Source organism: Pyrgilauda ruficollis, unplaced genomic scaffold, assembly GCF_017590135.1.
Source record: "Pyrgilauda ruficollis isolate IOZ18807 unplaced genomic scaffold, ASM1759013v1 scaffold35, whole genome shotgun sequence".
Classification (NCBI taxonomy): domain Eukaryota; kingdom Metazoa; phylum Chordata; class Aves; order Passeriformes; family Passeridae; genus Pyrgilauda; species Pyrgilauda ruficollis.
In genome coordinates this window covers 4,436,713-4,463,285 of record NW_024524934.1, presented here as the reverse complement: position 1 = coordinate 4,463,285, position 26,573 = coordinate 4,436,713, and the positions used below count along the sequence as shown (strand labels likewise).

The 26,573-nt window shown below is 41.3% G+C and overlaps 1 protein-coding gene across 1 annotated transcript; it reads right to left on the bottom strand.

Moving 5' to 3' along the window:
- Positions 1 to 1,519: 1,519 nt before the first annotated feature.
- SYCP2L (synaptonemal complex protein 2 like) lies at positions 1,520 to 26,573 on the bottom strand. The gene is made up of 32 exons (XM_041475494.1): positions 26,538 to 26,573; positions 25,236 to 25,260; positions 24,141 to 24,226; positions 23,918 to 24,006; positions 23,782 to 23,816; positions 22,942 to 23,084; positions 22,400 to 22,452; positions 21,992 to 22,037; positions 21,124 to 21,216; positions 20,974 to 21,034; positions 20,414 to 20,562; positions 19,522 to 19,582; positions 17,092 to 17,210; positions 16,632 to 16,701; positions 16,427 to 16,472; positions 15,729 to 15,774; positions 14,691 to 14,752; positions 13,115 to 13,163; positions 11,938 to 11,993; positions 11,266 to 11,320; positions 10,562 to 10,718; positions 9,446 to 9,495; positions 8,716 to 8,812; positions 8,193 to 8,284; positions 7,968 to 8,031; positions 6,256 to 6,384; positions 5,429 to 5,553; positions 4,847 to 4,941; positions 3,454 to 3,553; positions 3,316 to 3,374; positions 2,735 to 2,804; positions 1,520 to 1,576 (listed from the first exon to the last, which is right to left on the bottom strand). The coding sequence occupies exons 1-32, from the start codon at positions 26,571 to 26,573 to the stop codon at positions 1,520 to 1,522; spliced, it is 2,475 nt and encodes an 824-aa protein (XP_041331428.1).

Below are 26,573 nucleotides of genomic sequence, written 5' to 3'. Positions count from 1 at the left end.
TTCATCTCCCAAAAGTCATGGCTGCTTCAGCTGAGTGCTTTGAGAGCCTAGAGTCAAACAGCAGCTGTAAGGACACTGAAGAGTAGCAGAAGGATGCAGTGTAGCCAGGTCACTAGGGCCAGCTCTCAAAGAAACAAGCACAAGCCAGTGGTTGTAAAACCAGCACTTCAGCCCTTCACATTAGGAATAGCAGGGGTAGACCAGTAGATCTGAACCTTTGGAAAGGGCAAGGTTGAACAAGTCTTGTCTTTTAAACTACCCTAGGAAGAAAGCACCAAGTGCATCTAGATGTGGATGAAAAAACTTCAGCTCATGCCAACCCTAGTCAGGACTACTTAAGATAAAGAAATAAGCATAAAATGGTAACACAATGGCAATAGCAGCTTCTTGCTGTTCTCTGTGCTGGTACTACTCTGTGTGACCTTCTAAAGTAGGAGCAGCATCAGCCCTATTTCAGTTATGAAACAAACTCTGTCAGGGTTTGGGCTTTTGTTATGAAGGTACATTTTGCACAGGAGAGGATTCCCTCAACTCTAACCCATACAGCAATCTGAGGCTGGTTCTCTAAGTTAAGGAGATGGAATCCCAAAGCCTGGAAATCTGCCACATTCCCACAAATTCATTAAGGTGCATTAGTATTAATGCTGTTTTTGCAAGAACACACTCTTGTGAAACGCAGCTCTGTTCTGGGGAAGTCTGTCACACACTGTCACAGCAGAGGACAATATTAATAAGCACGGGTTGTCTGCTGCTTACTTTCCAGAGACCTCTGATGCTGTTTTGTCTAATCCTAGCATTGTTCACTGTATTCTGAACTCCAAATTGGAGCCAAAAGTCACCGGCAGCAAAAAAAAACTTCTCCTGACTCACTTCTCAATTTCTGTTTAGTTCTCCAAATTTCTTGTCCTCTGCAGTCTCCAGCTTGCCTTCAGGCATCTGGACAGTATATCTCTCTCTGCTTTGAGCTCTGCAATCCAGAATTGAGTGGCAATGGTGTCAAGCCAGCAACTCCCACACTTATGTGCACAGGAGAGGCTATACCTAACACATCCTATGCAAGGCAGGCAGAACTCTAGAGTACCTTTCCACACGCTCACAGTGCATCAATTTGGAGGAAAGAGTGAGATTGTTATCCTATGCAAAAAACTTTTTACTTTTAATCAATTGTTTATCGCTTTTACATTTGATAAAGGTGCTAGCAGAACAGTCAAAGTAAGCCAATATATCCATCAATTTGATAGCTATATCATTATATTTCATTTTTTTTTAAATTTATTTGATATATAAAGGAGCCAACCTTGCAATTTTTCAGAAAAAACTTGTTATTAACACAGGGGTCGCAACTGGACCACTTAGCACTATATATTCTTTTTAGACCAAAAAAAGGCTTAACATAATGCTTTTTCCTCCTCTTTTTTCTTTTCATTTAAAATAGACTAACATCCTTCACAGAACCATCTTCTCTATGCTGCACACAAAGTGCTCAAATGCCATGAGCAATAATGAGTTCAGGGGTTTGCTAGTCAGAAGGAACAATGAACACGTTTTCTTCTTCCTTCTTCACTGAGTGTTCATACTGCAGGGAAGAACAAAAAAAAAAAATAAGAGAAAGCATAACAAAAATTTATACAAACATTGAAACTGTTCAAGATAAGAAATTGCAAAGATCCTGGAAGTACGTTTAGACTCGGCTCTTAATTCTCAAGCACCTATCCTGGAACGTCCCTGCAGGATGAGCAGGTCCCATGACACAAGTGCTCTTTTCTCCACCCTGCTGCTCTTTCAATGTCCTTATTCAGGAGTACCTGTGTCCCTCAGCAACTCAACGCTTATAATGGAAAATTTTCCCTTTGCAAAGGCTCAGGATTCCCAATACAACTGCTAAAATACACAAGCCCTTGGTTTTCAGCATATTTTCTAAAATCCCAGGCTCAGTCCACTGTGGTGACCACAGGCATAGCTGTTCCTTCAAAACAAGGAGCTTTCTCAGCCCTGTGAAGTGCAGACACATGGCATCCCACACATGGCAGTAATCCATCAACCTTACTGCAGAAATGCTAAACTCCCAAAGCCATCAGATCTGCACATAGACCTGGAACAGCAGCAGTAACAAAAATACACATCCATGTGATGGGGTGAACCAAATGGAAACTAAGCATTGTATCAAAGTTAGCAAAGTATTTGTCTTAATTTACAAATTAAAACAAGGGCATAAAGTAGTGATTAGACTCTGCAGAGCTTAAGGACTTCAGCAGAATATTTAACCAGGATGTAAGTTAAATTTAAAAAAATTGTTTTTAAAAAAATCTGACTTGACTACATCAAGGCTAGAGGTTATCAGACCCAAAGAGCAGATGAGAGAAAGCATGCAAGGTGTTGTTAGACTGCAGAGCCCTTAGCCACAGGTTGTCATGGATGTGTAACTCCAAGGGCAAATGCATTGAGGGTCACAAACTACACAGAAACTGCCCCAGACTGGGAACCCAGGAGAAACATCACTACCTGATGGCCCTTGTCATTATTTTCTCCCCCTCTTCCCCTTGCCAAACACTTCTTTCTCAATGCTTTCCATGCATCAGGGCCAGAGGTCTCACAAAGAACAAGCCCCACAAATCAGCCAACCAAAGGCTTCACCTCCCAGAACTTCAGTTTCATTTTCCCACTTCTGACACCAATCAGTCAGGCCAGAGCTCAGTCCCCCATCCATAGAGAGCTGCTTTTGTACCACACATACCGTTGTATCCCGGTTAGAGATGGCAAAACTTTTTGCTGTTTCACCCAGGGCTGAGTCAATAGATTCAATTCTGAAAGAAAAATTATCTTAGCTGGTTTTGCATGAAGCACTGGTGAAGTTTGAACAGATCTATTTGCCACCAAAAATAAACCTGAGAATGGCAAGTTTTTTTCTCAGCACTTATGCCAAAAGTGTCTTTTATACAGAAAATGATCACCTCCTTTCACCTCCTCTGACCCCTAGACACAGCCACATTGAGAGGGTGCATTGCACGTTATTCCAGATCCTGGTACAGCTCTCCTGAGCAAGATTCCTCTCCCACACAACTTCCCATACACTCATTTCTTCCCATACACTAATGAGGGTTCCCTCATTACACTTTAATTCCAATTGAAAATCCTCACAAGACTGCAAAAGCTCCATCAGTGGACACCAAGTGTAGTAGCATTCACCAAGGGAAGATGCCATGCTAGGTTTAGAATTCTTTCCCATCTATCAGCAAGGATACCACCAGCCTAACCAGTGCCCTCTGTGACCATCAGAGGACTTGTGAGCACACAGGACAGCTGGCAGAGATGTACCTTTCCTTTTGCTGGTTGTAGAACGTATTCAGTTTGATCAGCTGCGCATTCCAGAAATCCTAAAGAGACCCCAAAGAATCCCCCTGTTACCTGGGAAGGGGCACCTTTTTGGGCTGGCACACAAGGAGCTGTACACACCAGTGCCTCCTTCTCCATGACTGCCAGCATTTGAGTTTCCTTCTCAAGGTTGGCAAGCTCTTCAACAACAATCTTCTGGAAGGTCTCAAATTTATTCAGCCTAGTGATGGAAAGCAGAAACAATTTTGCCACTTCAATGTGCAGTCACACAAGGTGGACAACAACCCCTTCAGCACCAAACCTACCTTAAGGCAGAGGAAAATTTCACTGCTGAGCTACATGGGGCAGATTTGTTCTCAGATATGTCACAGAGCATGTGAATAGCTGCACCAAAGGCACACTGCAGACAAATACAGCTCAATAGCCTGTCCCAAACAGCAGCCAGTAACAGAGGACTGGGACAGAGCATACAAATGAATTCCCAGTGCCATACTTGCACTGCATGCTCTCCTAACCTCTAAGGAGTTCAGCAGAGATTTCCTGTGCTGAAGACCTCCTTAAGGTCCCTTTCAACCCAAACCATTCTATGATTCTATTTTAACACAAACAGCCTCCATGGATTTTCCTGCCTTAGGTTCGATATGCACAGGATGCCAGCAATTTATAAACCATAAGAAAGGTTGTGGTTGCAACATCCTTATTCACTTGGGTTTGCCACCATTCCCAGCTGTGTTGAGGTAGGAAAAGTTTGGCACAGCCCTGCATCCACTATCCTGTGATCCTGGTTAGATCACTTACTTGGCAACCAAGCATTGAAGCACCTCACTGCTATCTACTCTTCTCTTCCACCACAAAACAACCAATTTTTTTCTTTTTGGACTCAAACTTCTCCATGTACCTTAATGACAGCAAATTCTGCTCATTGAGCTCCCATTGATGCCAGGGATTTTTGACTTTAAAGACTATTATTTCATTCTACATTTGATCTAAATCCTAAAAAGTGAATGTGCAATAGACACGGAGGCCTGATATACTTACAAGTACAGTATAGGATGTAAGTAAGTATCTCACTCACACCAAATTCATAAATATTAGAATTGATTTTTTTATCTAGCTCCTATCTAAGAAAATCAGGATCTGAGAGATCACTTTTCTTCTCCTCCACTTCATTAAGTAAGTCACAGCCTGGCTTCTTTCTTAAAAGATTTAGAAATAGAAGCTACTAAGTTGATGACAACCAGAAGACAGTCCAAGGACTCCTCCATCAACTGCTTGTAACTCAAGCTTGATTTGCAATTAACCCATCCTCTCCTCTTACAGAAAAATTAGGATCAATCCCAGGAGTTATACTTCTGAAACTCTTTTTACATACAAGAAAAAAAAAAAAACCAACACACAAGTTATTTTGCCGTACAAACCATAAGCGCAATATCCAGCTCTCAGGTTGGCTTTCCCTGTCAACCAAAATTGACACAAAATTGAAGCTGTTTTCAGCCAGCACCAGACCACTTACCTGCGCTTATGTATCTGGTTCAGCAGGAGAGACAAGTTCTTTTCGGAAGTTTTCAGGGCATCCTGTGTGCTGATCTCAATCCTTTTGTACCGGGACTAGCCATGGGATGCATAGTTAAGGACAGCAATGGCCCAAGTCAAAACCAAGAAGTGTAGCTTGCAAAACCTTTCCCTGGAAAACCTGTTCCTCTGCAGGAACTTGCCATTCATCTTTAAGAAACCATCTTAAATCAAATTTAATCTGCAGTAAGATGACACATCAGTGCTGCAGATACAGTCTAATTTAATTCAGTCACAGTAGTTACACCAATAAGATTCAATGTAACCTATGTGACTTCAAGGCAGTGTTGTGTTAGGAAAAACCTAATTAAAATTTTCTTTATGCCTTCCCTGAAACACTTCTCAGAATATACAAGTTCTGCAGAATACTTCTAAGAGCTCCAGACTAACGGACACTGCCACCAAAGCCCTACTCCTGAACACAAACTAAAGATGGGATATTTGCACTAACTCTCCCTGAGATAAAAAGGTAATTTCACATAAGATGATCAATTGCCAAACATGTTGAAAGAGCTCACATTACCCAGAATAATTTCTTCAGTTGGCCAATAAAGCTTTCAAAGGCAAAGATCACTCCTGAATCACTCAAGTCTTCGTGGAGCATCTTGGAAAAAAACACATCATCTAGGCTATCATCCATTTCCTGACCTAGGAGGAAGCACATGCCCAGTTACCATCATGCTGGAAGACTTCCTGGAATAGAAACCTTCCTGCTACTGAAGGGATTGTCATTCACATAAGCAACAACTTCTGTTAGAGAGCTGGAATTTGGGGCTTGTTCTTTTAGAGCTCGCAAGCAGGAGGGAAACTGGCTCAAAAATCCCCAGAGAAATACTTGTTATAGAGCAGCAGGGAAGGACAGGCACAATAGAGCAACACAAAGAGCTATCTACAGAGACTGAGGTAAATGCACAGAATAAAGACAGAAAATAGTCAGGCCACCACTGCTTCTGTATTCTACTTATGCATTGCAGGGAAAGCCTCCTGTGCTCAGAGTTCGCAGTATTTTGAAGTTACTTCATCCATTATCTGCATGCTTTTTTTCCAGCTCCTGTGTTTGTTAGTTTTTTAATAACTCTGGAAATTCATACTCAGAGTAGAAAGGGTGGATGTTATGGAGCAGCTGACCAAGAGAAACCCATATTTCCTTATTCACACCTCTACATACACATTATCCACTCCCACCGGCAGTGCTGCATCTCCTGCTAATTTTCACTTTTGGATTTTGTTGAAGTTGGCCTCTCTACAAATACGTCTCTTCAAGCTTCCATGTGACTATGATTTCTACCACAAGAAAACAAAAGCTAAAAGCTTTTAAGCACTTCACCTTAATTACCGACTGTATTTTACCTTTCTGGATCTCCACTTCCTCTTCTACTGAATCAGAAATTTTCTTTGGTGTATGGTTAATCTCAGAGGGCAAGTGATTTTTCTCCAAACTAGAAAATTTTGGCTTTTTGGTAGTGCCACTCAGTATATCTGGAAAGAGAATAGAAGATGTTTCAGAAGAAATATGTCATTTTGCATTAGATACATGACAGTGCCTGCTCAAGGAGAAACCACCACTGGAATTACCAATGTTTCAGAAAAAGGAGACAGCCTCATTTTATGCTCTGGCATCATACAGAACAGGATAAGCCTTCACCTGAAAGCATCTTCCCTCGCAAAAGTGGGGAACTAGCCTGCCTAGTGTTATATAGGTACTTGGAAAGCTTCTATGTCTCCATCCTAAAGATGAAGAAATTGCCTTTCTTGGCCTGCTACTCTAACCATCAAAAACCTCTGGTGTCCAGCTTCTTCCCACTCCTTTTTCCAACCCAAGTTCTCAAACTGCTTATGATGAAAACTTTTGAAAATAAAATTGAATCAATCCAAACAATCCAAATCAAAGCTGCAGGAGATTTGCAGCCTCTACTTTAGGGAAAAATTGCTAAAACCCAAAGAAACAAACTAGACCCCCATCCTTTTGTCCCACTGTGCACTTTTTCTGAGCTCAGTAAGTTGTCTGACAAATCATCTCCCTGGAGTCTCCACAGGGCAGAATGGAAAGTGGTGGGGCCCAGAACAAAGGGGACAGACAGACCAAGAGAAGCACCCTAGGGTAGATTTAAAGTTCACAGAGAGAGTCCAAATACAATGAGAGACCACACCTGAAACTTCTGGGCATAACTCTGTTTGTGCCTTTGCATGGCAACATCTCCTCTCCAATTGTAAGGCTGTACAGCAAACAGTGATAAAAATGAAGTCCTCAGCATCTATCTTCCCCCAAAATTAAACAGATATGTTTTTGCAGTGAAAGTGTATTCAGAAAATGCTGGACAGGTAAAAGATGCAAAGATACACTGGGAACACAAACAGAGCCAGCTCATGAGAAAAGGGATGCTTTTGTCCAAGACCAAAACTTCAGTGACTCACTCCATAGTCACAACAGTAACTCCGACTCTTAGAACTACATCAGCACTGAGAATTATTAGGATGAAAACAACCCCACTGCTGCTTGACTTGCTTGAAGTTCAGTTGTTTCCAACAACAAAGACTGTGCTGCACTTTTGAGTTAGTTTATGAAAGTTCAGTCTCATTTAAAAAAGATCCTGACGTGCCACTAACCTATTAAAAAAGCTACAGCAGTAATAAGCATTATCCAAATCCCCATTTAACAAATGCTTATAACAATGGTTTACATCCATGTTCTTAGGTATAAAAAAATTCAGCAACTTGAAGGGATGCTTGTTTTGTTTAATATGAAGTTGCAGGTCACTTTCAAAACATTAAAAACTATCTTTTGTGTGTCTCTTGGGTCATTAGCTTCTAAATCTACACTACAAGTCCCCCTATAGTCAAGGACAGATTTTAAGAGTTAGCAATGAATTCAGGAATGTATGTAAAAGCATCTTACCACAGTCTGTCATGATATACAAAACAGAGAAACAAAATTTAGGAAAAAAAAAAAGTAATCTCAAAAAAGTCAGTGCTAATTTGTCTTTGAAAGAAAACAACAGCTTTGGCACCACCTTTTTCTGCTTTCTGGCACCAACTTTTCCATGTTATCAAGAGTAACAAACCTGAGTCCTTCCGCTTGCTACTTTCTTCCTCTCTTGATAAATTGCCCGGTGTCCCGTGAAACTTCTAAGGAGAGAAAGGACACAAAATAAGAAGGTACCCACCCTGCAGACAAGCTGCCAGGGGCTAGTCTTGTTAGGGGAAGCAAAGTGACACGAATCACTGGTTTCAGGAGAGGTGGCCTGACAGCAGACTGGGAGGAGTCTAAGCACAGGTGCATCCTGCACCTGTGTGGCTTTCTCCACATCACTGGAAGGGCTCCTGGCAGGCACACCAAGCAGCAGTGGACTCCCTCCAAGATCATCTGAGAGTGTTTCATCTGTGTGAGAGATTAATAAATGACACAGGCAATTTTGAATCCTGTATTGGCTGGAAATCGCAATTTAATGACACAGAAAATAAAACCCAAGCCCCGCTACCCTCTCCTTTATCTTGTCACACAAGGAAGATGTGGTGGCTCAGACTCGGTCTGAGGGCTGTTTTCTTAGTGGTTGTCAGTTAAGTTCATTCCTTCACCTCTCAGCAGCACCACCTTATCTTCTCCTTGTATAAGAGACTATCTAGACAGTATCTACCACTCAGAGCCATCACAAAGAAATGTCACTAGGCAAATATTTATGGAAAAAATGTGACGGAAAAGTGGCAAAATCAAAAAGAAAAATCCATCACCAAAAAAGCTCATCCAAAAAGTACAGACCCACACATATCAAAACTCTTCTAATGCACTGAAGAAGATCAAAATAAAAATACCAGCAAGATTCACTGTGGGTAAATCATCTCCCTTGGAGCTAAATGTACTTTTTCTCCTTAGCGTCTCCTTTGGAGTTCTTTTCCTTGATTCTCCCTCCTAAAACAAAAAGTCTAAGCCTTATTTAAACATTACTACAGAAGTAGGGGTTGGGGTGTTGTTTTGGATGGAGAGTTTTGGATGACTGGTTTGTTTTTTAAATACACTAAGAGGAAATATATGCATAAAATATGCCTAACATACTGATGGCTCTATCCAGCACCAAAGGAGACCTGTGCCCTGAAGTTCAATGCATGCAAGAAGTCTCCCTTTCGGTATTGGAGATGTACATTTGATGATGTTTTTCATAAGCAGAATAGAAGCATTGTGGTCAAGAAAGAAAAGTACTTCAGGGGAAAATAGAAGCTTTTAGTGCTACTACTAGTTCTAGGGATTTTTTCCCCAGACTTTCTGTATTTCAAATGTGTATATAAATATATATATACACACACACACATATATTTGATATGCAGCATTTAACAGTTATTTCTATAAGGTTTACCATGTTTTCCTAAAATCTCCTCCATTAGACCAATAGAGTCTCAAGTGCACTTAGCAGACAAATGTATCCACCAGAACATTTGAGAATTAACAATTGTGAAACTTGTGAAAATAACACAAGTTTATTTAATTCTCACTCATTGGTAAATAATATTTTTAAATCTGAGGCACTAAAGCATAACACTTTCTTACCTTCTTTGACTCGTAGTCGCTGCCACTACTTGCAGAAGATACTGGAAGCACTGCAAGAATTAAAGCTTCCCTGGTTACTGGCAATATAAAGGGTGCACTTTATCCAGTTAATTGAGTTAGTCACAATGCAAACCTTTTCAGTTTTCGTTTTCTAGCCATTTACAAGATAAAACTTCACAACACTTCCAATAACTTTCAAATAAACACCTTACTCTAACAAAGACAGATGCAACGATGCAAACGTACACAACTCACTGCATCCAGAGCAGCCAAAAATGTAAAAAACAAAAGACAGGCTCAGCATCTTGTCTGACAGTCCCCAAGTCCCAGGCAAGACATGTGGGCTGACACTGGAAACCCAATATAAAGAATAATTCAAAGCTCAACTTTCTTTTGCTTTTTAATCTGTGCAGAATCCAACAGCTACCTAAGCAAGCACCATTTCTCAAGGAATGGGAGAGAAACATTCCATCTCATAGAAGACAATTTGGTTTCCATTTGGTGGTCACAGCAGCACACAGCCCTGGAGCATGGCTGAAGGGGAGGTCTGCTGCTGGTCAGGCCCGAGCAGAGAATACTATCAGAGATAATCACATCTGACACTCAGAGCAAGATCGGCTTATTACTGCATAAACAGGGGAGTAGAATGCCCCGGTCTGCAAATTGTGAGGATTTTCAAGGTTTACTTGCCAAGTCAGTGATGTTTCTGGGGAGGTGAGGAAGGGAAGGTTGCAGGGAGGAGGTGTGGTAGCTTCAGAGAGATCTTCCTCCTCTTGTGGTCAAGAGCACCAACACAGCCATCAGCTCAGGCCGCACGGGCTCTCCAGCACCATCACAGAGAGGGCTGCACCCACACAGTTTGTTCAGGTGCCAGATGTCCACCAGGACATCTGAACCCCAATTTGGGAAGGAGACAGGAGCCCATTTCAAGCAGAAAGGTTTGCAATTAATCTCCACCATAGGGCACCCCTTGCTGCTGGCCTCAAGCCTGCTCTCTCCCACTCAGGAAAGCCAGGATTTGGCCAAACTCTCCTTTTTCAAGCCATCACCAGCATTTACTTTTCTGCAGCACAGTACATCATGCATAGCTAAGTGTCAGTAGGGGATTAAGCTTACCTTTTAATTTACTTCTCACCCTGGGTCTTTTTCGGGTATAGTCAACAGATTTTGGCACTGACTGTATCTGAGAGTCAAGGATCCAGCTTCTCTCACTCTGACCAGGGCTTGTATTTTCATTGTTACTTTCAGAGAAAAGGTGTTTCCTGTAACTGGACTAAAGACACAATTAAGTCCTATTCAGTCAGAAGCCTCTCAGCCATTCCATTTCAGCTACTACCAAGTTATCCCATTTCTTCCTCCCCACAATACAACATGTAAAGCTGTGAAATCTGCCAAAACAGCCACAGCCAGCTGTATAAAAACACCAAGATGCAGATGTTTGCCTTTTGCCAACATGGGGTTTTTACAGTATCCTCCTTCCTTGTCTCTCTCTTTCTCTCTCCTGTGCCTAAAATAAGAGCATTTTGCAAGGAGGAAAGGCTCAGTGTGTCTGAGCTGCATCCAGTGGCACATCATGGGGGGACAGGTAACACAGACAATTCACTAGCTGGTCTGGCAGTGATGGTGCATCCTGATCACTGCTTTCAAAATGCAGACAGTATTTAGAGGCTGTCAGAATCACACTCCTCCAACTCTGCACTGGGTAGGCCTTAAACTTCAGCTTCTTTATGGGCGGAACAGATTCATACAGGTAGAAATACACAGCATTCAAATAGGCAGCAATCAAAGACTCTAGGGACGCAAAAGCATAGACAACCTACCTGCCTTCTCCCAAGACTGCCTGATTCCTTGCTCTTGCTTCTTGTTTCATAAGTCCTGCCAAGTAACACAAAGACCCAGATTAGAGTAGCAAACACAGCAATAGCACACCACAGCACTGTGGAATGGGCACAGACAAGTAGAGGCGGCAGGAGGCCCCTTAAGAGCTCAGCAGAAGAACCAAACTGTTAAAGAGCATACAGTAGCCAAATTTTTATTTGCCTGGGTTTTGAAAGTAGCAATTCAGGGATATCTAGAAATCAGCATCTTTTAAAATAAAAATTAATCTGCATACATAGAGGTGGCAAGTTCCTGGAAGCTTGCTATGACTGGAAGGCAGCCAAAGCAAGGCAGGGAGCTTAAGCATTTTTCAAAAATTAAATCAATCATTTTTGCATATGGTCAGGAAAGGATGATGTTTAAGAGTTAAAATCTTATTATTGTCAAAGTTGACAGGAGTCACTAGTCTCTCCTGTAACCTTTATATTCTCAGGTACTAATTTAAATATTGGTATCAATAATATTCACAGATAACGTGGTAGATAACCAAGGAACTACTGTACTGAAAAAATCACCCAGCCTTTTGGATCCTAACTTAAAAGACCATAACCAAAGCTATGAACCCTTATTCACATAGCAAAAGGTTCATAAACACTGAATGTATAATACTGTACCTCTGACTTTGTGAGGAAGTTTTCTGGGCAAGAATCTTTTCTTTGGCTTCAGCAACCTGAAAGCAGAGAGCTGTCTTAGAGCCCAGTTGCCTCATAAAATACTCCATATAGTGAAAATAGATCAGAATTCAGAAAGGAAATGGATTACCGTTCATGCTCAGAAATGTTACTTTCTAATTGAATAGGATTTATTGAATGAAACAGTGTCATAAATTATAATAGACAAGCAGCTGAGCCTTAAACAGTCCTTTCTCTTTTCCTTGGTTTATGAATAATGCTCATTTTAGGCACTAACATGACAAGACACGTAATTTGAATCAATAGCAGCGCTGGCAGCAGCACTGTGAGCACAGTGCAGGGCCCTGGGCAGCCCTGGGACAGGCTGCTGGGACCGGGGCTGGGTGCCATGGAGCAGGGATTTATGCTGATACCCAGTGGCAGTAGCAAGGATCGGGCCAAGTCCAGTTTACAATAGAGAAATTTGGGGTGTTGCATTCGGCACCCATTGCCTCACAGTTAACAGGCTCCAGTGACAGCCCCCACATCAGGGAAGAGGCTGAAAGCCAAAAGGTTTGTCCAGCACAGCCACCTTGATGGAAGCCATCAGGAGCAAGTTCACAGCTTCCTGGGAGAGCCCACACTGGGCAAAGTTTCAAAGCAGTCAAAAGTGATTAATTTTTATTTCTCCCTCCATTTTTATTTTTTTTTTCTGGAGAGTCTGCAAATGTAAGTCAAGCAGAATTTCCAACAAAAGTTTTGTGAGGACCGAGTTTTAACCAGGGATTCCCAGCTTGCAAAGCACAGCTTGAAGGGGATTTCAGTCTCTTCTATTTAGCCTAGGAGGACAAAGTGGATGCTTCGCAATCTGGTTTTGATATTCAGTAAAGCACAGAGGCTGGCCTTCAATCACAGAGACATCCCATGGCCTCACTGAAGCAACAGCGCAAATGTCTGTGGTATTATGCATTACCCACCACAAAATTCACATAGTGATGAGCATTCTTTCCACTCAAAAAATCCATTTCCACCACACAAAGAAAACAAAAAAAATCTCAGGTTCCCAGTTGTCTGTCTTGCTAGAACAGTGTGTCCATCCTTACAGCATTTCTGCAGTAAACGAAGCCCCCTGCTTCAAGTTACTACTCCATTAGGTGCTGAGCTTCTGTCTCAAATTTACCTTTTCACGACTTGAGGAGTCTGAGTTTTCAAAGTCATAGACTTCCGTCCTGCAAGACAACATAAATATGGCAGTGACATACAATAGTGAAGAATTGCCCTGTAGAATTCCATTAGGAATAGGGAGGTGATAATGTGGTTTCTTTCTGAGCCCCTCTCCTCAAATACCTTATAGGTCTATAAATACTGTTTTCTAAGCTTCTAAAAAATACTTGCTCCTTTTCTACTTAGTCTTTTTGCTGTCTGTCTTTATTCTCACTTTTAAAAATAGCAACTGTTTCAAGAAATATTCAAAACATAGAAATTAACCCATCCCTGTTTACATAGAAGATATTTTGTTCTCACATCGCCCATAGTAGCACATGGTAGGAAGAAGTAATGAGTGGAAATACAACATCAGAAGCATTTTTAAAATTCCTTTATTACCTTTTGAAAATTCTAGTATTTAATATTGGTTATCTAATCTCTTCTTTGTGTACACCTAGATCTTGTTTTCATGTCCTCCAACATTTAAACTTAACTGTAGTTTTATAGCTCTCTCCAAATCGTAACTATTTAAAAAAATACTGCAATAATTGCTCAATATACAGTACATCATCTTTTTACTAGTAAAAGAATGGGAGGACTGAAGAGCTGAGATCCTCGCCAAAGCTTCCCGAAGGAAGGAAGCACTCATTTCCGGACGAAACACTAGAGGGAGTAGAACGACCAAGTTAAGAAGTTCCACATCCCTAACTTCTACACTTATGCTCCTGTTTTAAAACCGGGATTTGCTGCATCAAATTGTCTTAAAATACACAAAACAAAAAACTTATGAAGCCATGCATCAAGTTTTCCTATTCTTACCAACAGTCAAAAAAATTATCTAAGCACTTGAGCTTTTAGGAGATTTTCTGAGCTAAGGGACAGTGGGCTGGAGCAGGACTCCCATGGAAGACCCAGAACAGGAGCAGAGATCCTCACACACAGTACATTTGCCCTCCTGCCCAGCAGCAGGCATTAACTTGAGCACAACACTTGGCAGAGTGTAGAAGGAGGGATCAACAAGGCAGACTTTCAGTGCCACAGGCTGCATACAGCCCCCAAAACCTCAAGTGCTTCTTCCTGCAGTTTCCCCAGCTTCAAATGCAAACAGACAGATGTGGGGGTGCAAGGGAAGGGGACAAATTGAGAAAGAGGCCATCCTGAAACCCTAGGACACATGATGCCAAGGAAGTGGGACAATATTAGAGAAAACATAAATATTTATGAAAAAAGGTGGAGCTCAGAACTCAACTCACTGGAGGATTATGATTGGGCAAGTAAAATGCCAACATGCCATGACATAGTGTCACAGGGGTAGAGGGCATTTTTGGCAAGCTAGGGTTATCTTCTGAGATCTTTATCACTTTGGGCACCCAAGGGGTCCCACAGAGACAAGTTATGACCCTTCATAGCCTCATACTTGTTTTTCTGCCTGTTCTAGGTAGAGTCAGGCCACTCCCCATGGGGACACCCTTCCTCCCTGAGGGCTAGAAAAGGTCTAAAATGACTTGGTACACCAGTTCCTGCATGGGCACAGGGCTTGTGTGTCATACCTGCCTTCAGCCCTCTTCTTGGCCGAACTCTTTTTCCTGTTTCTCTTTTTGCTGGTAACATCCTTTGGAAAAGGAGAGAGTTGCAAAATCTGAAACAAAAATACCCAAAATCACATTCTGATTCTAGAGCCTGCCAAAAGCAGAGAAAAGGTGTGCCAGGAATCTTCCCTCCTCCCTCTAAAACAATTTTCCAGCTGCAGCTGTTGCCTATGGTACTTTCCTACCACAAAGTATGGGATTCACAGAGCTGAAATTGGGGGGTCAGGAAGGTGGGGGGAGAGAAAGTAGTTCAAAATCTTTGAACTCACTGTAGAGTGGGCAAGTGCTACAAAACAACTGAACTGGCAGCAAAAAATATTAAAAAAAAAAAAAATCTGAAAGTAGCACCTGGAAACGTAAACCCAAGAATACATCTAAAATGTGATTTCTTATATAAGTACCTAAACTCAAAATATTGCTTTGGGAATTGAATTTTTCTCACATAGTAAATAAGCATTTACTTATTTGTTTTATTACATGGACACACCAATAGAACTTTTCAAGAGCAACTGCAGATGACTCTCAATTACTTGGTAATTTACCCAGGCTGCAAGTTCCTCCATGGGAGAGTCATTAGAGCCCAGATACAAAACTGAATAAACACATCTGTAGACTTCCAAGGCTTGCCTCCATTCAGGAAGCAAACATTCCCTCTTGCACACCCTCAGGAGGGTGTGCAAGACTTGTGACACGCAAGTGTGTCCCACACACCCCTGGACACAGGCACAGCACATTGCTTTGGGGCTGTGCATGCGCCGAATAAACTCCAGTGAGCTGGAATCACTTGGCTGGGCCCCTCTCGGATGGGGTCGGCAGCTGTTGCCTCTGCAGCTCACTCCTGGTGCTAAATGGCACAGCACATCAGGTGTGACACTCTGTGGGCTCAGAACACTGCACAAAGGCACCAGTGGGTCAAACCATCTCAGATTTCTCCTGCAGCTCCACCAAAAAGTCTCTTCCCCATCTTTTCACTCGGGGAGACTCCCAAGGCACACATACCTTTGGTATCTGCTCATCCATGGGTGGTTCTTCTAGGGGCTTCTCACTGGGGACAAGAGGACATGTGAGGGAGCTGCTCGTCTAAAGACCAAAACGTTTGTGAAGTACTAAGTAAGTGGGGGGGTGGGGTGGAACCAAACTTGGACCAATTAGCACCAAAGCAACAGTTTAACGTGTAGGGAAGAAAGGTAAATCAATCGCTCCACAGAAGTCCAGCTCCTTAACTGAAAGAAATTCTGTCCTGCAATGGTCTGGGGGTTAAAAAAAAAAAAAAAAAAAAGGTGAATTCAAGCCAAGGTGAACTTAAATTCACATCATTTTTCCCAAGTTATGGTGCCCATAATGAACAAACTCACATTTGGCAAGCTCAGGTTTCACAACTGAAGTTTAACTGTCTGTAAATCAGCTGTGGGCTCACCTTGCATTTGGACTAAATCCATGCTGAGAAAAAAGTCACACCAAAGCAGCTGCCAATCTAGTAACCAAACTGTTCAGCAGCTCCAAAGTACTGTAACTCCAGGCAAACAATGCCCTTGATGTCCACGTGACAAAACAGAATCCTCAACTTAATTGATGGAATAACCTCAAAGTTATGGGCACTAAAACCCCGGGGTGGGGGGGAAATCCCCCAAACACACACACAAAAAAAAGAACCATGAAAAACTCACTTTGCAACTTTCTGTCTGCGAGACACTTACCTAGGCTTATCTTTCATCCCTGAAGATGGAGTTTTGGAGTTTTTTTCTGAAGAAAGCAAGGAAACTATAGTTTTACCCTCTGAAGCTACTATGAAACATTATCTATTTTTTGCTGTAAGACCCACAAAATCAGAGCCTTCAGCATGTCACCTGGGTGACATTTAACTGGGTCAGACTTAAGGTACTGAAGGGAGCCATGCCTGACCTTGGTTAGCATCCTCCAGCTCAGTCTGCTGGCTCACTGTAACCATGACAACACCAGAGCTGACCATTTTCTGCTTGGAGACATGAAACCATGAACAAAACATACATATGACCAATAAAAAAGTGGGGGTTTCCACAAACAGATTTTTTTAGTGGTAGCTTGTGGCAAGAACTGCATGGCAGGTTCATCACTGTCCACACATAAAAACCTTTTAAGCTGTGTGAGTGATACTGTGGGTTTCTCACTAAAAGCATCCCACTGTCCTCTTACAAGAGGAAGTAATTTTTTTTTTCTTTTTTAAAAGCAGTTTTGCCAAAATTGCAGCTCTGGAGATGGGTATTTGAGCTGAATAGACACAAGCCAGTTTTCTTTGAAGGTTTTAGTCACACCTGTAAAAAAGGCAGACTGGAGGAAGGGAAAAGGGGCACGAGGACTGTTCCATCATACACCAAACACTTACTGCTACAGTCCCTGTTAACTGCTGTCTGTGTTGAGGGGTTAAGTTGTCTTTTTGAGCCTCCACATTGTCAGAGTTTGAAGGATCTTTCCTCCTCTGTGTGTTAGAGAGCACAGGTGTTTCTGCAGAACAGCAACCAGGGTGAGAATGCCATTGCAGCAGTTAAACACACTCACTACCCCTTCTCTCCATTCCCACACATATATTCATAAATTGCAGCAGTACAACCTTCTAGGCACATATTCAGCTCACATTTAACAGAACAAACCCAAGTATCTTCAGAGTACCCAGTGAAGAATTGCAATGTTAAATAAACAACATACAGGCTCATCAATACTGGATAAATATATGCAAGTTTATCATCTTACTATTTATATTGCTACATTGACTCCTAAGCTCTGGAGGACATGGAACACGCCCTTGTGTCTGACTAAAGCAGAGGGATCTTCCACCTTCTATGTTTTCCTCCACTGAATCTCTGCAAAATTTGTTTCACTGCAGATTAACTACCTTCTGCCCTTTATCCTCCTAGACTGCTGTAAGTAGCAGTGCCCACCTTCCACCTGTGTGTGCTCCATGGTGGGCACTGATAAAGGAACTCTTAGCTCATCTGCATCTCCACGAGGACTTCCATTCTAGCTTATTTTAGGCTGTAACTGGAGGAAAGTGGAAAGGACTACTGAAGAAGTTACTACCCCGGACATTTAGAGGTGGAAGTGGCTCTTTCAAGTATGGAGAAATCTCAAATGCGCAGGAACTTAGAAGAAATTAAACATTTCTTTTTAATATTGTCACAGAAAGAATGTGACCGCTATCCTACGAGCTCTTCAAACTTGGTTAGTTTTCAAGACAGCGGGTGATAGCAGTAGGAAGAGCTGTGATTTCACACCCTTAGAAGACATGGAAGTAACTGTCAAGTAAGTTACACTAAGAAAGGACCCACACAAAATGTAATTAATCTAAAACCTGAAAAACAGCCAGTTTTGGAGCAAGAGCAATTCCCAGCCTTCAAACTTAAAAAATCACCAAAGAGAAAAAAAAAAATCCACCTTCCAAAAAATTTGATACCACAGTTGAGCTGAGGAAGCTTTTCCTGTTTAAGACCAATTTTGATCACACACACACGTCCTGCTTTTTCGATATAAGCAGCTTTTCCTTAAGACTGTGAGCTACAGTTTGTGAGGACTTACAGAAGAATTTCAGAGCATGAGATTGAAAGAAAGGATATACTCTTTTTCTTGACAAGTGCTGTGCTTAGACCTTCCTTTGGGTCAGACACAGAAATTACACATCTCTACTTCCAGCTCCAAGTTACCTCAACAACTACTGAATTTAGAACATAATAAAACTCTGCCAAATGATCCTGGAAGAAGATGCCTTGCAGAAGATGCTAATTGGCAGCAGCACAGGAAGCACCACCATTTGATGATGGAAAACTTAATGCGCCTAGTTCAAAGAAACACAAAGTATTGGCTGTAGGGTGATGAGAATATTGAAATAAATGCTATTTCAGGTGCAGCTAAGAGCTGTCCTGCCTTAAGGCATCTGCTTTTGTAGCTGCGGCACACACAGACACAGCCCTGCAGCACAAGGTGTTTACAGCAGCAGGTCACCTCCTGCAGAGGAGCTGGGCTGCTGCTCGCCTTTACTCATGAATAGGGATTGCAGGTGAGCACTGCTGCTCCCCCAGCTGTTCTTCCATGACAGCTCCAGGCATCTCCAAGGCATCATCCACTGCACTTGGGGACAGGAGCACATCATTCACTAGCACATCACCTTGTTCAGAAAAAACAGAAGTCACTTCTCTGCAGGAAGCTTTAGTAGATATTGCCCCACCATATGCACCCCACTGCACAGAGGAGAGCTTGTAAAGAGTCAAGGTGCAAGCACTGGCTCAGCCTAGAACCTGTGCTTTCAGGAGGTCAGAGGCCACCACATGGCGTGGCCAAACCAGAAACCAGGCAAGCCAGAGGGGAGGACAGGAGGGTGCATCCCACCACACCTGCAGATGGAGAAACAGTTCTGCACACCCTGCACATCAGAGGTCAGCCAGCAGCTGACATGTGCCTTGCCAGGCCACCTGCCAGCACACAGATCCTGTCTCCATGAGTATTCCCCTGCTCATGCAAGCCCAGCAGCACATGGCCATGGTGCCCAGCCCTCACTCCCTGGCCTAGAGGGACTCAGCATCTGCCACAGGCAGAGTTACCAAGCTAACAAGGCAGGAACAGTAGAAGACTGAGCTTGGGCATGGCTTCATTTTTTTGTTGTGTTTTTTTTTTTTTTCCTTTTTTTTTGTTTTTTTTTGTTTGTTTTAAGTGATGTTAACTGTGAGCTGTGGACTACAAGTGAAAATGATAATATGAAAACAGATATTTAAATTTAATGAAAAAACACACACACAAAAAAAAAAAAAAAAAAAAAAAAAATCACCTGCTTCACTGTGCATGGCCTCCTTCCCAGAATGGACAATCTCATCTTCAGACTCAACTATCTGTTGATATGAATTAATCTCATGTGAGAGTGATCTTAAAAAGAGTAGTCTTTATCTAGTAAAGTCAGCTACTTAATACAAAACTAACAGTTGCTAATTGCCAGCAACAAATCAGTGGATATTAATTGAGTTGATCATTTGGAAAGATCTTAGCTCCTTTAAGGACAAATGACAGCCAATAAATTATGATTATTTACTGTCGTGTAAGCTTTTCTGCAAACACCACAGACTGTGGATGAATTACAAATCAAAAATTAACTATATTAACACTTGGGTGGAAAAAAGAAAACATCATACACAATTTACGTATTTATACTAGCTAATAAAAATGCTGAGGCTTTAGAAGTACTCTAATCTTTGTCTTGACTCCTATCTACAAAGTCAGTCTAAGATTTGTAGTTTTCAGCACACCTCCAGGTTTTTGTATAACAATTTGCTCATCCTGTGCAATGTAACACTTGGAGCCATATATAAGACCATGTCCTTACTTAAAGTTACGTAATTAAATGCCACAGGCTTTATTTTCTACTTCAAAAACTCAGGAAAAGGTATAAAACACAAGGAATTAATTAACAAATAATTTTAACCTTCCAGTTTTTAGAGCATAAATTTGAGTACCTTGAAACTTCTTTCCTAAAACACCTAATTTCTCTTCCAGGCCAAAGCTTAGAACATCTATGTAGAGTGTCATAAATCCATAGTGGGAAGATAAACATATAGTAAAGAGACACAGAGAAAATACAGAAACTACAAAACACAAATCCCACATACCTGAATGGTTGTGTCCAGTGTAAAATATAGTTAAGAAAAAACCCACATATAAGAGCTTACCATCAGTCTTTCATCTCCCAGGACTTTTCTAAGTACACTTAATATTTCAAACTCAGCACTGAAAACCAGTTTGACTTTTGTTGCTTCTGTTTTGTTAAGAGCAGCAGGTATCTTCATAAAAAATTTAACAATCTTTTGTCTATCCTTCTCTGTGTAAAAAAAACCAAAACAAACAATCAATTACATCTGTTTTAGATCAAGACATTCTTCTGTTAATCCCAAAAAGTCTGAGTATTTGTTTCGATTTTTAAAACAGTCTTTCACATCTTGCCTGTGCATTTCCAGTTACTCTGCTCATTTCTTTCCCCTTGAGTCTTGGTTATGCTGTTCCTCAGGACACCTCAAGGTGTCCTGTTTGGGTAGGGAGGTGGGGGGTTATTGTGCAGAACGGGCCCACACACAGTCCAACAAGCAGAGTTAGTGCAGGATGACCAAAAGGACAAGGGAGAGAGGGAGGAGAATACACAGGAACACCTTGGTGATGGCGGGATTTTAGGTTTACTCTGTGTGTCTCATGGATCCCCAGCCAAACAGGATAATGTTGTTGGTAAATATCTTACCCCTCACGCTGTAACTGCTGACATTTTCTTTTGACAGCCTTACAGAGTCCCAAAGAGTTCCCTTTGAAAACCAAAGCCATTGTGTCAGAAGGGCTGAGGGAGTGCCCACTGGCTTAGGCTAACCCAGGGTCACCAGGGCTTTGCTGTTACCTCATCACAATCCACATAGAAAGTCACACTCTGGCTGCCAGCATTAAAGTCAATCCAAAATTCCTCCAGTTTGTCATCCGATGGCTTCTTCACCTGCAGAAAAAGAGCAGCACTGTTGTTCCCCAAAAAGCCCCGCAACTGCTGTATCAGTCAAAATTTTCTTTAACGAGAGAAAACTGGAAAGCGCTACCCTACGTAAACATCCATACACCTTGCAGAAACAAGAGCTCAAGTCACGCTGTGGCGTGCCAGCCCACTGCTCACCCAACCACACCCATGTCAGACGTGCCTCTGCTTCAGCCACAGGAGCAGAAATGCACAAATGCTTGCATGATTGTGCCAGGAAAGAAGCTGTGAAAACTGTTTCTGAGCACTTGAAATAAGTAGAAGCAGTGGAATCAGCTTCCATCTACACGGGTTTGATTCAATATGACTGTCAGGAATGGTGCCACAGTTTATTCAGCTGAAGACCAGTGAAGCAAACTGCAGGATCTGCAACTCTTCTCCAGGGGCATTAGGCTAATCTTGTTTTCTGGCAGTCTGGAAACAGGACTGCCAGAGGACTGAGTGTTGTCCTGTCCTCCTGTTTCCTTTTAGGACTCTCTTCTGTCATCACCATGAAGAGAAGCGTTGCCTCTATCACTCGGCTGATACAACAGCAAAGTCAGCAGTAGTAAGTTGGGAGCTAAGTGACAAACAAGCAAACTTTCCAGCTAGAGCAGAAGGTTATACGCTATGCTCCAAGAAATTGAGTTCTTCAATGAAAAAGAGGCAGGGGGGAAAAAAACCCCAAACATTTACCACAGAAAGCAACATTTCAGCTGCCATAACACAGTAGGGAAGATGTCAGAGCTTTAAGAGCTATTACCTCATTCATTTCAGCAAAAGCAGATATGCAAGGAAATGAGTAGACCCTGGAAGAGAAGCAGACTTCACGTGATACATTCAACATTAGTCTGACTTCAATGATTTTATTTTTAAGAATATTAGCAACCAATCTTATTGTTCAAAGAATAATTTAGAATTTTCTAGAAGTAAATTAAGCTTGGATAAGCTCGAGGATACTGTATTTTAGTAGTGGTGCGTTATCTTCATTAATTTTACTTTCAAAAGAATCACCATAAAAATCCATAAAATTTCCTTCTTAAAAAAAAAGCTTAATTTTACATGTGATGTAAAATATTTTTTTATGTTTAAGCCAACCCTTTTCACAATTCCACTTATTCCCCTCTGCAGTAATGACGGCACCAATTTATTCTGTTGATTCTCAGCTTACCTCCTTTTATCTCCAAGCCTTTCATTTAGTAGATTAAGAAATTTTCTGCAGTCCTTCAAGACAAATGACACATTATTTCCTAAAAAATCAGGCTACTTTTCCTTTGCAAAGAGTTATTCTATTGTGTAACTATTTGCTGTGTAACCTCTAATGTCCAGTTAAAAGCTTTAAGCTGTGGAACACCAAAGACCACTGGGAAGAAACCCTCAATTTACTACAAAAGGTTAGACTCAACTTAAGACCAGTAAGAACTCAAATATAAATCCCATAAATTAACTTATTTATGCATTACTTATATTTTTATTTTACTTTTTTATAGGCAAAATAACTTTAAAGTAGGAGCTATTTTAACAATGTCTCATTTAATATTTACCATATTAATAAGAAAAAATAGGTAAAACATGCCATCCACAAATAACTATGTGTATTTATAAAATCAGTTTTGTAGGAACTTCTTGCAAGGACACCCTGGCTTAACTCAACCAAATCTAGCCCCTATACACATTTGTCAAGTATGTTGTTTTCAAAATAAGGACCCTCACCGTCTCAAATTCTCGATCCTTGATCTCTTTGAAAGCTTCAGCAAGATAGTTATCTTCAAACCAGTGGTGAACAAGGTCATCCCTCCATTTTTTTATCATTAACCTACAAAGTGCTTCTGAAAGGGCAACCTGGAGGTCATAATCTGCCGGGTAATCATAAGCACAGAATAAATATCATCCCTCCGGCACAACAGAGGGTTACAGCTTTGCTACTGCTGCCATTTCATTGCAGCCACATCCATCCTCTGGTCTCATTCCCCCTAGGAGAACACGGGAGGGTAACAGCCAAGTGTTGGCTCAGGCATCCTCCCATCAGCTCCCTCCCATCAGTGAGATCGAGGTACACTGCTCCCAACACATGAGTGGGAGATGTGCTTGGGGCTCGGGAAGGGGATGAGAGCAGAGACTCATCACTAACCCACTAGGATTAAGCCACATTCCATATACCATGGCAATACTTAGAAAGTGTTATTATTAGGAGAAAACAAAAAGATTTCACTGAAGTGGCCATTAACCTTGTTAAGTAAATTTTGTCCACATCATGGCAAAGCAATGCAAATTTAATTTTTTCAAGACTAACAGCCAGCATGTTCTGTAAACACATACATAAAGCTGATCTAATTACTTTTCTACATCAGTTTAGCCTGCCTGATCAGTCAATATGCATTACTAATACCAACCAGAAAGAGCTAATACATTGCTGTATTTAACTTCTTTTATTTTGTTAAAGTACATTTGACTTGCTTGCCTAAAAATCAACTCTTAACAAGGAAACAAAATTTAAATTATAGCTCATCTATAATAAATAAGCAGATGAGATAAAGCTGGAGAACTTCTTACCACCAACCTCCAGTATAGTTTTTGCAAGGTCTTTCCTGAAATGACATAGTGCCACAAGTTAAAATGGAAATAACTAACTCCTAATGCAGAGGAGAGGGTATTTAGGCACAGAAACTGGAGGGAAAAAGAGACTTACGTGAGAGAGCATATCTCCTCAGACAAAGGGAACTTCTTTCTCTCCTCCCGTGGGAGACTGTCAAGGATAGAATTGAGGGTCCTCAAGGCCTTTCCATCCCCACAAGAGAAGGGGTAGAAAATGAATGGAAATAAATCAATAACATCATTTCATCTCTTTTTAGCTAATTACATAAACTTTCACACAAATATATCCAATTTTCTCCTCCTAGTAAGGATCTTACCTCCAGATGCAGAGCGCAGCAAAGATTTGCTTCTGTCACTAGGCGCCCTAGTTCAGGCAAAAATAAATCCACTAGCTCTTTCTTCCCTAGAAAAATAATTTGAAAGGTACAGCTAGAATTGGGTGGTGTCCGTATAAAAATAGTTGAAGCAACAACAGTTTGTCGTGTTGAAGGAATAAAAACATCCCAGCTGTAAATTCATTTTAAGACAAAGGTTCCAACCATCTAATCCTAGATAGAAAGGGGAACTGGTAACTTCCATCTAAAAAAAATGCTCCAGATACACTAACTTCTAACCTGGTTAACTATTTAAAGAGGCACAGAAAGGGGAAGCTAATTACTAGCCACCAGAGAAAAGCTGAATATACAGGTTTTGTCAAAGTCAACAGAGCAAACAAATAAAGTATTAACCAGAAGATGCTTGCGCCATTGTGCTCCCACTAGAATAAGGTACAAGGACAAATAAGCACACATTACCTGACCCACAGTGCAATGCTTCATTTTCACATGGAATGTGAGCCTGGATGCCTGGTCACAGATATTTTCTGAAAGTACCTGCTCCCCTCCCACCCTAATGTAAAACCAGCTGCAGCCACAGAACAAAATTTTGCTGCTGAAATGAATGAGAGACACACAGACATCCCTGTGTGGAGTTCAGAAGGCTGAAGGAGTTACCATATTATTCTGTGGAGATGGTTGCCTTCAGCAAGAGAAGGACATCTGATGCCAGAATAAACAGATGTGCAAGAACAGACTGTCCAGACTGAACCCCTTTCAGAAGCCACTTACTCTGAGCAAGTGAAATGCTCGATGTTGACCATTCAAACAAGATAACAGAGACAGATTTTTTTCAGCATGTGCATAGCAAGAAAACAAATAGAGAAAGGTTTTGTGCTCCAATGTAAATGTAAATGAAAATTAACTGAAGAGAAATCAGCTGGAGAATTTCTACAAAATATATTGCAGAAAGGAAGAAGTAGAAGTAGGAAGCTGAAGAAAAAAGAGAAAGGGGACAGAGTTCAAGCAGAAGTAAGAAATATGCTCCCGAGATTAAGATTCATGATAATGAGGAATGGAAGGAAAAAAAATACTGACCTTCATTGCTGCATTTGCAAATCACCTGATGGAAAGAGTAAAAGAAGCTGTCATTAGCACACCACCACCCAAGGACAGCAGCACACAAAGTGCCAAGCTGTTCATGCACACCTTCCTTGTTCCCCAACTTTCACAAATAACACAAAACAGTACATACTCACATCAGAATAACATAAAACACTAGTGTACCCACATCAGAAAAAGCCACCTGATCCAGGTATGTCACATATGGTCGCCCTGATCACACTATATGCAGGGAGGGTAAAAGTAGCCAAGTACCCACTTCCCTCAGGGATTTCAGCAGCACTTGAGAGCACAGTGCCTACAGGTTCCCTGGAAAACCCACATCATGACATCGTTCTCTTATTTTTGTTACACATGTGGGCCTATGTGAAAGCACATTTTATGGTAATACACTACAGTACTAGATATCACAATGTGTATCTGAAGGGTGTTGAAGTCCCTTGAGGAAAATTAAAAACAACTCCATAACACAAAACACTTCCTCCTCCACAGTGAAATCATGTGGAAGAAATGTAGCAGGAAGACACAATTCAAAATAAATTCAATTTTTGGGAAAATAAATAGGTGTTTTATAATTTCAAAGTGGCTAGTACAGAAAGAAGGAAGCTTGATTTTGCTCAAATATCTTTTAGCAGAACTCCTAAAAAGAGACATAGGTATTGATATGAACTCTGATGCACAAAGTGACACTGTTCCAGTAAGCTACAGACAACAAGACTGGGAGCAACAACTTGGGGGAAAAAACTCAAAAGCATTCTTCCTATTACAAATGTTACATCTCTAGGCCTCTAACACCCTTAAAGTCATGAATATTTAAAGTTGAAACCTAATGAGAGTTGTAAGCAAGTTAGATAATTTTTTAGAATGAAATAATCTGTTTCAAACAGAGTAGGAACAAATTGCCAGGACCAGCTTAGCAAACATGTTTGCACATGAAGTGCAGCTCAGTGTCACTAACTTGTGGGTTTTAAAGAGAGCTTCAGCTCACAAGCCTTTATTTACAAAATGCATCAGTATTTCTTGCAAATTTTTGTACAAAAACAAATACTTCAAGTTAGAAAGTGCTTCTCCCAAGTGTGTCAAATCTCAGCCAGACCCCAGCCTGGAGCAGACTCCTAGACACTGCCCACCCATTCCACCTAGGCTGCTTCCCAGGCTCAGCCCGAGGGCACCCTGTCCATGCAATTATTCATTTTCTAACAGGAAATTGTTTATAAACAACAGTTTATCTTATCCAGTAAAAGCAACCCTTCTGTCCCCTTAAATGCACAAACATACCAATGCAGAATCAAAGAAGTCTTCAAGCAGTAGCAT